Source organism: Pristis pectinata, chromosome 10, assembly GCF_009764475.1.
Source record: "Pristis pectinata isolate sPriPec2 chromosome 10, sPriPec2.1.pri, whole genome shotgun sequence".
Lineage (NCBI taxonomy): Eukaryota > Metazoa > Chordata > Chondrichthyes > Rhinopristiformes > Pristidae > Pristis > Pristis pectinata.
Genome location: NC_067414.1, coordinates 85960893 through 85974724, shown reverse-complemented (window position 1 = coordinate 85974724; position 13832 = coordinate 85960893). Strand labels below are relative to the sequence as shown.

Below are 13832 nucleotides of genomic sequence, written 5' to 3'. Positions count from 1 at the left end.
AGTGCAGGAAAATGGCACTGAGGTAAAAGATCAGCAGTGATCTCATTGCAGATGTTGCAATGATAATGGAATGTATTTCCTATGATTAGATAAACTTTGGTCAGGCCGCACTTGGGATACAATTCTGGTCGCCCCATTACTGGAAGGATGTGGAGGCTTTGGAAAGGGTGCAGAAGAGGACTTACCAGGAGGCTGCATGGATTAGATGGTGTGAGCTATAAGGAGTGGTTGGACAAACTTAGGTTGTATCCTCTGGAGTGTCAGAGGCTGAGGGGAGACCTGATAGTACTTAATGAGACTCATAGATAGGGTAGACAGTCAGAATCTTTTCCCCAGGGTCGAAATGTCAAGTACTAAAGGACATGCATTTAAGGTGAAAAGGGGAAAGTTGAAGGAAGATGTTCGAGGCAAGTTTTTTTTTTACACACAGTGTGGTAGGTGCCTGGAATGGGCTGCCAGAGGGTTACATCCTTGTCAAAGCAGTTTGCAGTCAATGAATCACCTCTTGAAGTGTTAAGTCTCTGTTGTAATGTTGGAGGCACAACAACAACCAATTGCTGCACAGCAAGATCCCAGTTTGATTGCACGATCAATCATCATCACTCGGAATTTCCATGCTCCATCTTCCTCTCCTATCAGATTCCATCACCTGCAGCCCTTTGTTGCCTCCTATTGACAAGGATGTGAAAGGTGATATGTGAATGGAATTCCCTTCATTCCATTATCTATTAACAGTAGGTCCAAATTGTCCAAGCCATTGCCATTTCCCCCCATCACCCAGCCTGTGTCGCCATTTCCAGTCTCCCCTCCTCCATCTGTCAATCACCCGTCCTCACCTGGATCCACCTATTGCTTGCCAGCCTTTGATCCACCACACCACCCCCCCCCCCCCCACCTCTTCATACTGGCTATCTCTCCTCTACTCTTTCATTCCGGATGAAGGGTCTCAACCTGAAATGTCATCCGTCCATTCTCCCCCCCACACAGATGCCGTGTGATCGGTTGAGTTCCTCCAGGTTCGAGCATTTGAGGGCTCTTGCATCTTCACTCAGAATTGGCTGTATCGCTGAGTTTACCTCTTCAAAATAGTGCCATCAAGTCTCAAGCCAAAAGATTGTATTGGTGATTCCCTCAGTCCTTAACTGGCATGCTGTCCTGCAGTACTTCTGTCTGAGCAGTGAGACATGATCCCACCGCCTTCTGAAAAAGACTCATAACGCAACAGCTAACGGCAGACGGAGCTGTAAAGCAATGGGAGAAAGAGAGCCAAAACAGAGGCAAATAAGACTGTAGATGCTGGAATCTGGAGCAAGAAGTGAGCTGCTGGAGGAGCTCAGCGGGGTCAGGCAGCATCTGTGGAGGGAAGTGGGCAGTCGCCATTTTGGGTAGAGACCCTTCATCTGGACTTGCTGCCTGACCTGCTGAGTTCCCCCAGCAACTGCATTTACAGCAGAAACGGGTTGTTCTTGGTGACTGTAAACTCCCAAGCAAGGAGGATTAAATGTACAATTTCATGCTAAAAGTTGAGGGCAGAGAGCAGGGGGAAGAAGATTTACTCAACAGAGTTGTGAGTCCATGGCAAAGTTTTGTGATTACGACAGAAATTGCGTTAATGTTTACAGATGGGTAGATGGTTGAAGGAAAGGGAAACAGAAGGATGGGATTTTGGATTCAGATAATTGTCCATGTGGAGATTAAAGACGAGCTGGTGCTGTTGGTTGTTGGCCATTTCCTACAGCCATGCCAATATCAGTTCAAGAACAGCGAGAAATGAGGCTGTTTATAAAACCAGTTGGATGGTGTCTGGCTCTGACGATGGAAGAATTGGCAGTTCAGGCTAAATGACAAGCTCGATGGTGTCAGCTCTCTACCAGTGCAGGAAGTCCCCACTGTACATTGCAGGTTGTGCCTCCTTGGCTGACCTCCTTGCAGGTGACCCTGGATGAAGCAGGGGTTTACATGGTTACCCAGAGCAATACTGTAAACAGAGCTTTTTATGCTAAAACTGAGGGGAATGGGGCATCTTTCTAAGATCTACGGTGGCGTCATGTTTCTGAATAAGCTCTCCTCATCGATACTATTGCACTGGGCTTTAGGTTAAGTGATCTGTACTGTTGATGCATGGTCACCCATTCACACCCCTCGACGGGGGCCTTTCCTGGGACCAGCTCAAACTCTGGGTTTATGTGGTCTGTCCCTTGTGGCACATACCAGCCAGGATTACTTGGCAGGGTTGAGGGAGCTCGTAGCTAGAGTTGGACACTGTCCCTCTTGTTTCTGCTTATCTCTCAAACACCAGATGCATGTTCACGTTGCCTAGGCACCCTGAGCAAAACCAGCTGACTTCCTTTGCTTTTGGCCATGAAAGGTTTTGAAGATTTGTGAAATCTGTTGAACATTTGGTGCAAGAGCCAGCTCAAATATTGCATTTGGAAGACATTTCCAATTCTCAGAAATTTGTAAATAAAGAAGTGAAAATAGGAAAGGTTTCTCTGCAATGTAGGATGGTTTAAATGAATGATATGGGTCACTCATTAGCCACAAATTGCTAGTCAATTGGATCTCCCTCCCCCCCCCCCCAAACTCTTCCTTTCACCCCCCACCTTTTTGTTCAGCAACACTCTGCTGATCTTTTCTCCCTGTTTACTGTGTCAGCATCAGCGCGTTCTCCCCTGACTGAAGATCAACCTCTGCTTTGGGAATCACTGGGACTGGGCTACATATCTTAGTCCACAGTTCAGTGCAGACCCAATAGATCACTACTGGAGTGCCATTGGGGAGTAACAGTCAGGACTCCTGCCTCACAGCCCCAGCCGTGGGGGTTCAATCCTGATCTTCAGTGCCATCTGTATGGAGTTTGCATGTTCTCCCTGTGATCACCTGAGTTTCCTCCGGGTGCTCCAGTTTCTCCCCCCTTGCCAGTGACGTGCAGATTGGTAGTTTAAATTGGCAAAAAGAACCAAAGGGGAGTTGATGGGCTTGTGAGAGAGATTAAGTTGCAGGGCTACCAGGGGATTGGGAGGTGGAATGGGTCTAATAGGAAGTAGTATGGACCCAATGGGCTGAACGATTGCCTCCTGCACCATTATAGGTTAGTAAAAAACTTAATGACCTTTACTGAAACCTCCAGGCATTTCTAAGTCTGAAACACTCTGGTTGGTGGGAAGGGAGTAGGGTGCTTGAATCAACTTGAGAGGGGAGATGGAGACAGTTGGGCGCACTCAGAATGTACGGTAGTGGGTGGCTGGGTAGGGGTTTGGAGAGGCTGTCCGCACTGTTGAGAGACAGGGAGCAGGTTGCAGAGGAGTAAAGACAGGTGGTTGGGAAACGGGAAAGGTTGGAAGAAGAGACATCAGAACATAGAGTGGCCTTAGACACAGTTGAAGCGCCAGCGTCCTGTGGGCTAAATGAGGATCCTGGGCGAGGCTGTCAAATCCCTATCGATGGTGCCAGCAAGATCAGCAAACACAGCTGGAAAAGCAGAAGTCAATGGGGTTCTGTCCACACCATCGTTAAAAGTAATGAAGCCCAAAGGCTAAAGTCCAGTCAGATTTATCCATACTCCTTGTCTTAGAAAACCAACGTGGTTGCCATTCTCTGACCCCAATAAAGTAAGTTAATTGCCTAAAATCAGAAAGATTAACCTGAAATGTTTCCTCTGTTTCTCTTTCCATGGGTGCTGCCTGACCTGCAGAGTGTTTCCAGCACTTTCTGTTTTTGTTTCAGATTTCCAAGATTGTACTTCTGTGCAGTCATCGGCTGTGCCTGAGATAGTTTGCAGGAGCAGGCAGCATCAATATTTGATTCTGTGCTCCCACGGTTCCTTTGTTTCCTAGGGCTTAAGGTGCCTTACCACGACCCGTTCTTGGAATCTACATGTCAAAAGGGCAGGTCACCAGGCGAGAGGCAGAGATAGGAGAGATGGGGAATCCATTAGGTGTCTAGAGGGCACAAGTTTAGGGTAAGAAGTTTAGAGGAGATCTGAGGAAGAATCTTTTCACCTACTGAGTGGTTGGAGTCTGGAATACACTGCTCAAGTGGGTGGTGAAGGGAAGCAGTCTTGCAACATTTAAGAAGGACGTAGACAAGCAGAATCAGGTTTATTATCACTGATTTATATGGTGTGAAAGTTGTTGTTTTGCAGCAGCAGTACAGTGCAAAGACATAAAATTACTATAAATTACAAAAGTATATTAATAGTGCAAAAAAAAAGGAATAACAGGGTAGTGTTCATGGACCATTCAGAAATCTGATGGTGGAGGGGAAGAAGCTGTTCCTGAAATGTTGAGTGTGGGTCTTCAGGCTCCTGATGGTAGTAATATGAAGAGGGCATGTCCCGGCTGGTGAGGGTCCTAAGTGATGGATGCCGCCTTCTTTCCTTTGCCCATTTTGTTTCCCCTGGTGTAATATCCAGCTGTGTACATTCCCAGTTCCTGGCCAGTACTCAGGGAAAGTGTGGCCATAATTAAAGCTGGGCAGCAAGTCTGTGACAATAAAGATGCCATCAAGGTACAGACAGGGGAACATGAGGTTTGCTGCACTCACTGTTGAACAGCTGTGGTGTTGCATGTCAGATCAAATTTCTTATTTGCATATCAGTTCATCAGCAGCATTATCAGCTATCAGTTAATAATCGCATATTGAATTCTTCCTGTCACCTGCATTTCTGCTCTGTTCCTTTGTTAATGTTGTTTCTCTCTTTTACAGAGAGGGAGACTGGTGGGAAGCCAGGTCCTTGCAGACGGGAGGCACAGGATACATTCCCAGTAATTACGTGGCTCCAGTCGACTCCATCCAGGCAGAGGAGTAAGTGTTACTCTCACGGTCACTGACCTGCCAGAGTTGTCTGAGAATGGTAGGTTAGTCTCCACACTTACCCAGTGGCCGCCGGGGAGGAAAAAACTTTGAGAGCATTTAATCTAAAATCATAAGGTTTCTTGTTCGAGTTGAGCAAGGCAAGCTGGAGTGGTTGGTGGTTAGGTGGCAAAGTGTGAGGAAACGTGCAGCCCCGATGCTGATGGAGCTGAGCTGTCATTACAGAAGGCAAAATGTTAGTTTATACAAGTCCCCACCAGAGTTTTAATTGTAACTTTATTTTCATCGAAAAAGGCTTGTATTTTTGTTAGCCCTTCCTAGGAGTATTTGCCGGGAATGATTTGTATGGAAGGGGTTAAGTGCTTGCAGCTAATTTGTTTATTCTTCTGTGGGATGTAGGCATTGTGTGGGCATACCATTAATAAAGACCAGCATTTATCGCCTATGCCTGATTTTCCCTTGAGAAGGTGGTGGTGAGGCACTACCTTTAGATGCTGCTGTCCATCTGATGGTGGTACTCCCTCAGTGAGGTTGGGCAGGGAGTTTCAGGATTTAAACCCAGTGATGATGAAAGATGAGCAACATATTTCCAAGTCAGAATGATGTGTAGTTCAGAGGGAGATCCTGAGGTGGAAGTATTCCCGTGCACCCGCTGTCTGTGTCCTGGGAAGAGGTAAAAGTTGTGAGTTTGGGAAATGCTCCTGATGAAGCCTTAGCAAGCTGCAGTCACTATGCACTGGTGATCCAGAGAGTGAATGGTCATGGTGGAGTCCTAACCAAGAGGGAAGCTTTGTTTTGGGTGCTGAGGTTAAGTTGGCAGCCAAAGATCTGCCAGATGCCCACATTCTGCCCCTTATCTTAAAGCAGATCTAACTCATTTTAGTGGACGCAGGTTTGTTATAAGGTATTGGTATTGGTTTATTATTGTCACTTGTACCAAGGTACAGTGAAAAACTTGTCTTGCATACCGATCCTATAGGTCAATTCATTACACAGTGCAGTTACATTGAGTTAGTACAGAGTGCATTGCTGTAGTACAGGTAAAAACAATAACAGTACAGAGTAAAGTGTCACAGCTACAGAGAAGGTGCAGTGCAATAAGATGCAAGGACACAACAAGGTAGATCGTGAAGTCATAGTCCATCTCATTGTATAAGGGAACCATTCAATAGTCTTATCACAGTGGGGTAGAAGCTGTCCTTAAGTCTGGTGGTACGTGCCCTCAGGCTCCTGTATCTTCTACCTGATTGAAGAGGAGAGAAGAGAGAATGTCCTGGGTGGGTGGGGTCTTTGATTATGCTGGCGGCTTCACCAAGACAACGAGAGGTAAATACAGAGTCCAAGGAGGGGAGGCTGGTGTCCGTGATGCGCTGGGCTGTGTCCACAACTCTCTGCAGTTTCTTGCGGTCCTGAGTAGAGCAGTTGCCGTACAACAGGAGTATTATTATCCTTGCCTGAAACTCTGATCTGTGATATCTATAACATTGTGCTCTATAATGGAAGAGTCCTCAAGGTATTAAATAAAAATACCTTAAATAAAAACCTCTACTCTCCCAGCTCTCCTCCCCCCCCCCCCCCCCCCCCCCCCACCCACCCAGTCATTAGTTAATTAGAAGTAATGGCAATATCTGGACAGGCAGAAGCCTGTTCAGTATTTTGGCTGGGAGTAAGATCCAAAACTTCTAAAGAAAATTCAGTTTTTCAGCCTTGAAGCAGAGTTCTCATCTAAACGTCAGGCACGTCAAATAGAAAGAGCAGTGAGTTGCCAAAGGATCATTTTAAGGAGCATCTCTGCTAGAACTTATGGAAAAGGAAAGCTGCTTAAAATAACCCCTTCTTTACACAAGCAGCTCACTGAATTTACTGCACTGACTGAGCTTGAAGTGTTTGGGTTACTCTGCATTTTACATATATATATATATTGTATATAAATACATATATATATTCATGATAAAACATTTGTATATTAGATATATAAAGTACAAATTAGAAAATGCCCTTCAGGAAAGCTAATTTTATTCATCTACTGGGTGTGGACATTGCTGCCAGTCCAATACTTATGGCCCATCTCTAATTGCCTTCAAGGACGGTGGTGACGGACAGTGTAGTCCTTCTGTTGCACAGTGCTGCAGTGTAGGGGGTTCCAGGGTTTGGATCCACTGACAATGAAGGGAATGGTGCTCAGTTTCCAAGTCAGGGTGGTGTGTGACTTGGAAGGGAACCTTCAGATGGTAGTGTTCCCAGGTGCCTGTTGCCCTTGTCCTCCTCAGTGGTGGAAGCCCCAGGTCTGAGAGCTGCTGTCGGTGTAACCTGAGTGAGTAACTGCATTGTATTGTGCTGAAGGTCCACGCTGCAGTCACTGTGAGTTGGTGGTGGATGGGGGTGGGGTCCCAATCAAGTGGGCTGCTGTGTCCTGGGTGATACCTAGCTGCTTGAGTGCATTTGAAGCTGTACTCATCCAGAGATCTGCTGCCTTTGCCCTGTCTGGTGTACATGAACTCTGGTTGACTCTTCATTGCGCTCTGAAATGGCCTAACAGGACACTCTGGTTCAGGAGCCATTATAGATGGATAACAGATGCTGTCCTTGCCCCCCACTCCCACGTGTCACAAACAAACAGAAATAAATAATAAATTAATTTTTTTATCGTTATCTAGTAGTATAGTGTCATTTTACATCATTGGTCTTTACCACTAAAACCATAGAATCATACAGCATGGAAATAGGCCCTTCAGCCCAACTCGTCCATGCTGACCAAGGTGCCTTCCAGGGTTAGTACCGTTCGCCTGCATTTGGCCCATATGCCTTTTAAATCTTTCCTATCCATGAACCTGTCCAAATGTCTCTTAAATGTTGTAAATGTACCTGCCTCAGCCACTTCCTCTGGCAACTCGTTCCACATACCCACCACCTTCTATGTGAATTACTTGCCTCTCGGGTCCCCTTTAAATTTTTCCCTCTCACCTTCCACCTTTAGACTCCCTGAGCCTGGCAAAAAGACTATGACCATCCACCTTATCCATGTCCCTCATGATTTTATAAAACTCTAGAAAGTCAACCCTCAGCCTCCTTTGCTCCAAGGAAAACAGTTCCAAACTATCCAGTCTCTCCTCGTAACTTAAATCCTCCAGTCCTAGATGTGAAAAGGTCATCTGTGTCCCTTTGTTGCCTTCACCTAGCACCTCCCACCCTCTGTCTCGATTTCCACTCTTCCCTCCTCCATTTGCCAGTTACCCCTCCCCACCTGGATCCACCTAATGCTTGCTAGCTCTTGCCCCATCCCTTCCTCTCGCCTCTTTATACTGGATACCGCCTCTCCATCTATCAGTCCAGATGAAGGGTCCAACCAGAAACGTCGACTGTCCATTTCCTCTACAGATGCTGCCTAACCCATTGAGTTCCTCCAGCAGTTTGTTTATGAACGTCATTATATCTGGTCACAGTTCCCTAATGCCTGGAACTACTCTGTTAAGAGCCAGGATGAGCTTTGATTAAACCCCCCAGTCTATTTTGTGTCTATTGTTCTTATTGGGTAAGCAGCAAGGACAGTGTTGGCCTCGGCATTGGTGCTATTCAGTGACTTCCAGCGACTAGGAGTGACCCTCCCAGGGCTGATATTCAGTTACATACGAGGGTGACCTGGTCATTGCTGGGCAGTGTGAAGGAAAGAAAAATAATTTCACTGTTTAAAAATCCAGGGATTCATCGTTTTAAAAAAAATAGTGGTGTGTACAGCAGGGACACTTAGTAGTTTTTAGCCCAAACCTTGGTCCATTAAGACAGACAAACGATTGTGCAGTGACACTTGATAGACAGAGTAGAATGCAGGGGCTCCCTCATCCATTTCCTGCCTGCCTTCTGTTGCCTAACACTGGCTTTTGTAAATGATGAAAGCAAAGCTTACTATTGTCCCGTGAGAGCAGAATATCTCAGCCAGCCCCAGGGGTGCTGGGGCCGGGAAGATGATACTATTCATGTGGTGGCGTTTTCACATTTGTGAAAGAATTGCTAAAATTCTTTGTCACCTGTCAGGTATCTCCAACAGATGTTTAAATACATTAGCCTCGGTCTTCAGTTGCTAGACTTTCTCCCTGGATAGCATTAAATAATCTATGAAAGGCAAATTTAGCTATTATTGACTGATAGCAAGAAGAAGACAACTGAAAAACAGGCTGGAGATGTTTATTTTTGGAGATGTTTGTTACGCAGTTACTAAGTGTCGATGCTGTCAATCAGAATAGTTGGCAGTGTGTTCCAAAAGCAGGGATTTGGAGGAGATTCATTGGAAACTGTGTATCTGGGTCTGATTGTTGCCTGATCAGGATCTTCTGGGGTTCTCCTCTTGTGGACTGAAGCCGTAGTCCCACTCCCGTAAACTGAATCTGCCCCCTCCCCAGAAACTCCAGTTAGCAGGTGAATTACCAACGTCATCCAGTCAAGTCGTGTTTATTGTCATGTGTGCGAGTGCGGTGAGGTACAGGTACAATGAAAAACTTGCTTGCAGCAGCATCACAGGCATGTAGATTCAGACAACAACACCCAGAACATAAGGAGACACAAGAGACTGCAGATGCTGGATTCTGGGGCAACACACAATATACTGGAGGAACTCAGCAGGTCAGGCAGCATCTATAACCGAGCATCATAGACCCAGAACATAAGTTGTACATAAATTATACATAAACTTAACAAAGGACTGTGCAAAACAAGACATTAATTTAAAAAAAACACAATCAGTGACAAGTCCATGGTAGTGCAAGAAGTGGTCCGTAGCGTTCCATTGCTGAGGTAGGGTTAGGGTTGTGCAGGTTGTTTCAAGAACCTGATGGTTGCAAGAAGGTAGCTGTTCCTGAACCTAGTATGTGGAACTTCAGGCTTCTGTACCTCCTGCCTGGCAGTAGCAGCGAGATGATGGGGATCCTTGATGATTGATGCTGCATTCTTGAGGCATGCCAGAGATGGATATAGGGACCTTTGCTGCTCTATCATGTGTAACTGTCTGGTCACTTATCTGTCCTAATGGACCATGGCTTGGGGTGGAAACTACAAAGCAACTGGTTCTGACTTAAAAAGGCCCTCTCCAGGTTCCCCGTTCTTCAGAAACGACAGCTCTCAGTCATGTTTGCAGTTGAACACTTAACATTCAGCTCCAAGCTTCAGATGTGCCACTCTGTCATGGAGGCATTTGTATTAACACAAGCCTCCTTAGCCTCAAGAGCATCTGGTCCAGCCACATCAGAAAGGGCTCAAAGGTCGCATGGCAAAGGTAAGAGCTCTCTGCACTCTGACCATGAGTTCAAGTGATAGTGTGTCTCCAACTTGTTGACACCACCTTCAGGCAAGCCTCCTGTTGTGGAATTTAGTCCAGAAACTGCAGAGAGAATATCGTACAAGCTTTGGTAGAAGTCACAGAGTAATACAGAATGGAAACAGGCCCTTCGGCCCAACTCGTCCATGGTGCCCACCAAGCTAGTCCCATTTGGCCCATATCCTTGTAAACCCATCCTATCCATGTAAAATTGGTCCTATCTGAGGCTTTCGTTTTCCTATTCATTTTGTGTCTTCTGGGTGCCACAGACAAGCCAGCATTTACTTGCCCAGCCCTAGTTGCCCTTGGGAAGGTGTGCTGAACCTCCTCCTTGAACCGCTGCTGTCCTTCCGGTTAAGGTGACTCCACTCTGCTGTGTAGGAGGGAGTTCTCTGATTCAGACCCAATGACAGTGAATGACCAGAGATGTATTTCCACGTCAGGATGCTGCGTGACACAGAGGGGAATGTGTAGACTTTGGTGTTCCCATACACCAGCTGCGTTTATTTTTCTTATTGGTGGCGGTAGTGGGTTTAGCCATCAGAATAGCCTGGGCAAGTAACTGTAGTGCATTTCGTAGATGGTACACACCATACCCTCTGAGCACTGGTAGTGGAGAGAATGAATGTCTTAGGCAGAGAATGGGGAGCCAACAAATAGGGCTGCTTTGTCCTGGGTGGTGTCAAACTTCTTTAGCATTGTGGCAACTGCATTAATCCAAGCAAATGCAGGGTATTCAGTCGTGCTCCTGACTCGTGCATTATATATAGTGGGCTGCTAGGAAAGGAGACAGGTTCTGCAGAACCCCCAGACTTTGCCTTGCACTTACAGTCACAGTTTTATGTGTCTGCTCCAGTTGAGTTTGTGGTCAGTGGTGTTCCCCAAGAAGTTTACTGGGACTTGCTGACAGGGATCAAGTTGACTCTTGGCTAGGTTCCAGTTGGTATTAATTTATTATGGGAGCCTGGCAGCAGCATTCTGGCTGAGTCGACCTGCCTCAGGTGAATGATGGGAGGCAAGCCAGGCCTGGGCAAGATTAGAACAGTCCCGCCTCAAGGTGACCAAGATGAGAATGAGTGTTTTGGCACCAGATGTGCTGAGATTTACAAAAACATTTCTGAATGTGGCTCGCTTTTATAAAGCAATTCCTTTATTCTGCCACCTCCACTCACCTTGTGCAAAGCATCCGTTGTCAAATAAGGATAAGAAGTATATAGTAAATGGACTAATTCATTTCAAATTGCTGTATCATTATTGTTGGAACCTAATTCATTGCAAAATTAACCTCCTTTTCCAGTAAATCCTTTTGGTTACATGCAGTGGGAGCTGACCCGCCAAAAGCATCCAGGAGTGCAGCCAATCCGTGCCTTGTTCCAAAGGGTCATGGCATTCCACGCACAAGTTTCATTCAGCTCTGTGGCTTATAGTCTCAAACCTCAGGGAACCTCTTGCTATCCTCTCTTGTTGAGCTGAGTGGCTGTCCTCCTAAATTGTGAATGAGCCTCTATTAATTCTGGCCCATGCATGACACACTTAGAGTCATACAGCATGGAAACAGGCCCTTTGGCCCAACTTGGTCCATCCCGACCAAGATTCCCATCTAAGTCCCATTTGCTCGCATTTCGTCCATATCTCTCTAAACCTTTCCCATCCTTGTACCTGTCCAAGTACCTTTTTAAACGTTGTTAATGTACCTGCCTCAGCCACTTCCTCTGGCAGCTCATTCCACATACCACTCTCTGGGTGGAAAAAGTTGCCCCTCAGGTTCGTTGTAAATCTCTCCCCTCTCACCTTAAACCTACACCCTCTGGTTCTTGATTCCCCAACCCTGGGAAACAGACTGTGCACATTCACCCTATCCATGCCCCTCATAATTTTATACACCTCTATAAGATCACCTCTCATTTCCCCTTCTCTCCAATGAAAAAAGTCCCAACCTGCTCATATAACTCCATAACTCAGTCCCTCAAGTCTCTCCATAACTCTCTCCATAACTCAGTACCTCAAGTCCCGGCAACATCCCCGTAAATCTCCTCTGCACTCTTTCCAGCTCAATGGCATCTTTCCTACAGCAGGGTGATCAAAACTGAACACGATATTCCAAATGCAGCCTCACCAACATCTTGTACAACTGCAGCGTAACATCCCAACTACTATACTTAACACCCTGACTGAAGAAGGCCTGCTGTGACTTGATGCTGCTGTACCAGGGCCTTGCTGAGAAGGCAAGGATCATGTGGACACAAGTGTACCCGGTTGAGCCAAATGGCCAGTTTCTGTGCTGTATCTCCCATGTAATGCCATGTTAGGTATGGAGGTGAAGGATGGTTCAAACACTGAGAAACAACAAAAGTTTTGCCTTTCAGGTGCAGCCTAATTTATTGCCGTCAGTTTGTGACTGAGGAGTTTTCCACTTCGGCACCTGGGAATAGATTTCTGTAGAACAGAAAATGGGCAGGTTCACTCTGGAGCAGGCTGGTCACCAGACATGTATAGGCTGCAAACGGCCCTGTTACAAACGCCTGACCTCTACGTAAGAGTGACCTCCCATCATATTATTCAATTCACAAGTCCAACGTATGTACATGTGTTCATTCCTACGTACGGCAGAACTAGTTTCTGCTCTCTCTGCACTTTCAGTAATTGTTCTTTTTTTTTGATCAGTCTCATGTACTTTTGATGCCATTCATTACAATACTGTGGAGGTACAGTTACCATATCAAGTGATTGTTGTGTACTTTCCGACTTACGGACAATTATAGAATTTCTCCTGAACCCCACCCCCCACACACACTTTACCCCAGTTTGCAATTGTCTATCTCCCACCGAGGCTGACCACACGAGGTCCACCCATGTTACTGAATTGTGACCATTTCCTGGGCTGTGTGTGTGTGTGTGTTTCTTGGTACCCAGGTTACTTCTCTTAGGACCGTAAACTGAAGTTGCACAATTGGCCAGAAACTGTTCCTCTGCATTCCAAGTCTCACTCTCCCCGATGCTTTTGTGTATGACTCACAGCCTTATGAGCAGCACAACATCCATCCAAAAATACACACATTCAGGGCTCGCAGTTTATTAAAATACATCAGTGTTTCTCAGTCTAATGAATCCCTTTTGGTACATAGAGCCATCTTGTGGGCAGATTGTTCATCCCACAGCATTGCTCCGTCGCTCTCTCCAGTCTTTTATACAATAACTCTGCAATACTTGCACTGGCCTTCTTAATTCACAATGGCTTAATTTGGTTTTAGGATAATTCAGTTTCTTATGACTTTGTATTGCTACTTTCTTGTTTTTCTTTGCTTACTGGATGATTCATTTTAATCAAAAGAAACTTTGAATCATCAGTGCATTATGCAAACAAAATAAATTATTTATGTAATACAGCCAGATTTTGCACAACCAAGTAAAAATAAATAGCCATATATTCATTGTTTTAAGAGTCCACCATTAATGGCAAGGTGCAACAAACCATCTGCTGGAGGAACTCAGCGGGTCGAGCAGCATCTGTGGGAGGAAAGGAATTGTGGACGTTTCAGGTCGAAACCCTGCACCATTGAGTCCTGATATAGGGTTTCAACCCAAAACATCAACCAGCTGAGTTCCTCCAGCAGATTGTTTGTTGCTTCAGATTCTAGCATCTGCAGTTTCTTGCGTCTTCATAACGGCAAGGTCTTGGGCTCACAGCTAAGATAGGGTGTCTCTCTTG

The 13832-nt window shown here is 45.8% G+C and overlaps 1 protein-coding gene across 8 annotated transcripts in view; it reads left to right on the top strand.

Annotated features, from left to right (window-relative positions):
• The window catches only part of LOC127574818 (tyrosine-protein kinase Fyn), a 198771-nt gene that overhangs the window by 151863 nt on the left and 33076 nt on the right, over nucleotides 1-13832 (top strand). For all 8 annotated transcript variants that reach the window (XM_052024208.1, XM_052024209.1, XM_052024201.1 and 5 more), the window contains one exon: nucleotides 4708-4806. In XM_052024208.1, coding sequence (XP_051880168.1) covers nucleotides 4708-4806 — 99 coding nt within the window. The remainder of the gene's footprint in view (nucleotides 1-4707; nucleotides 4807-13832) is intronic.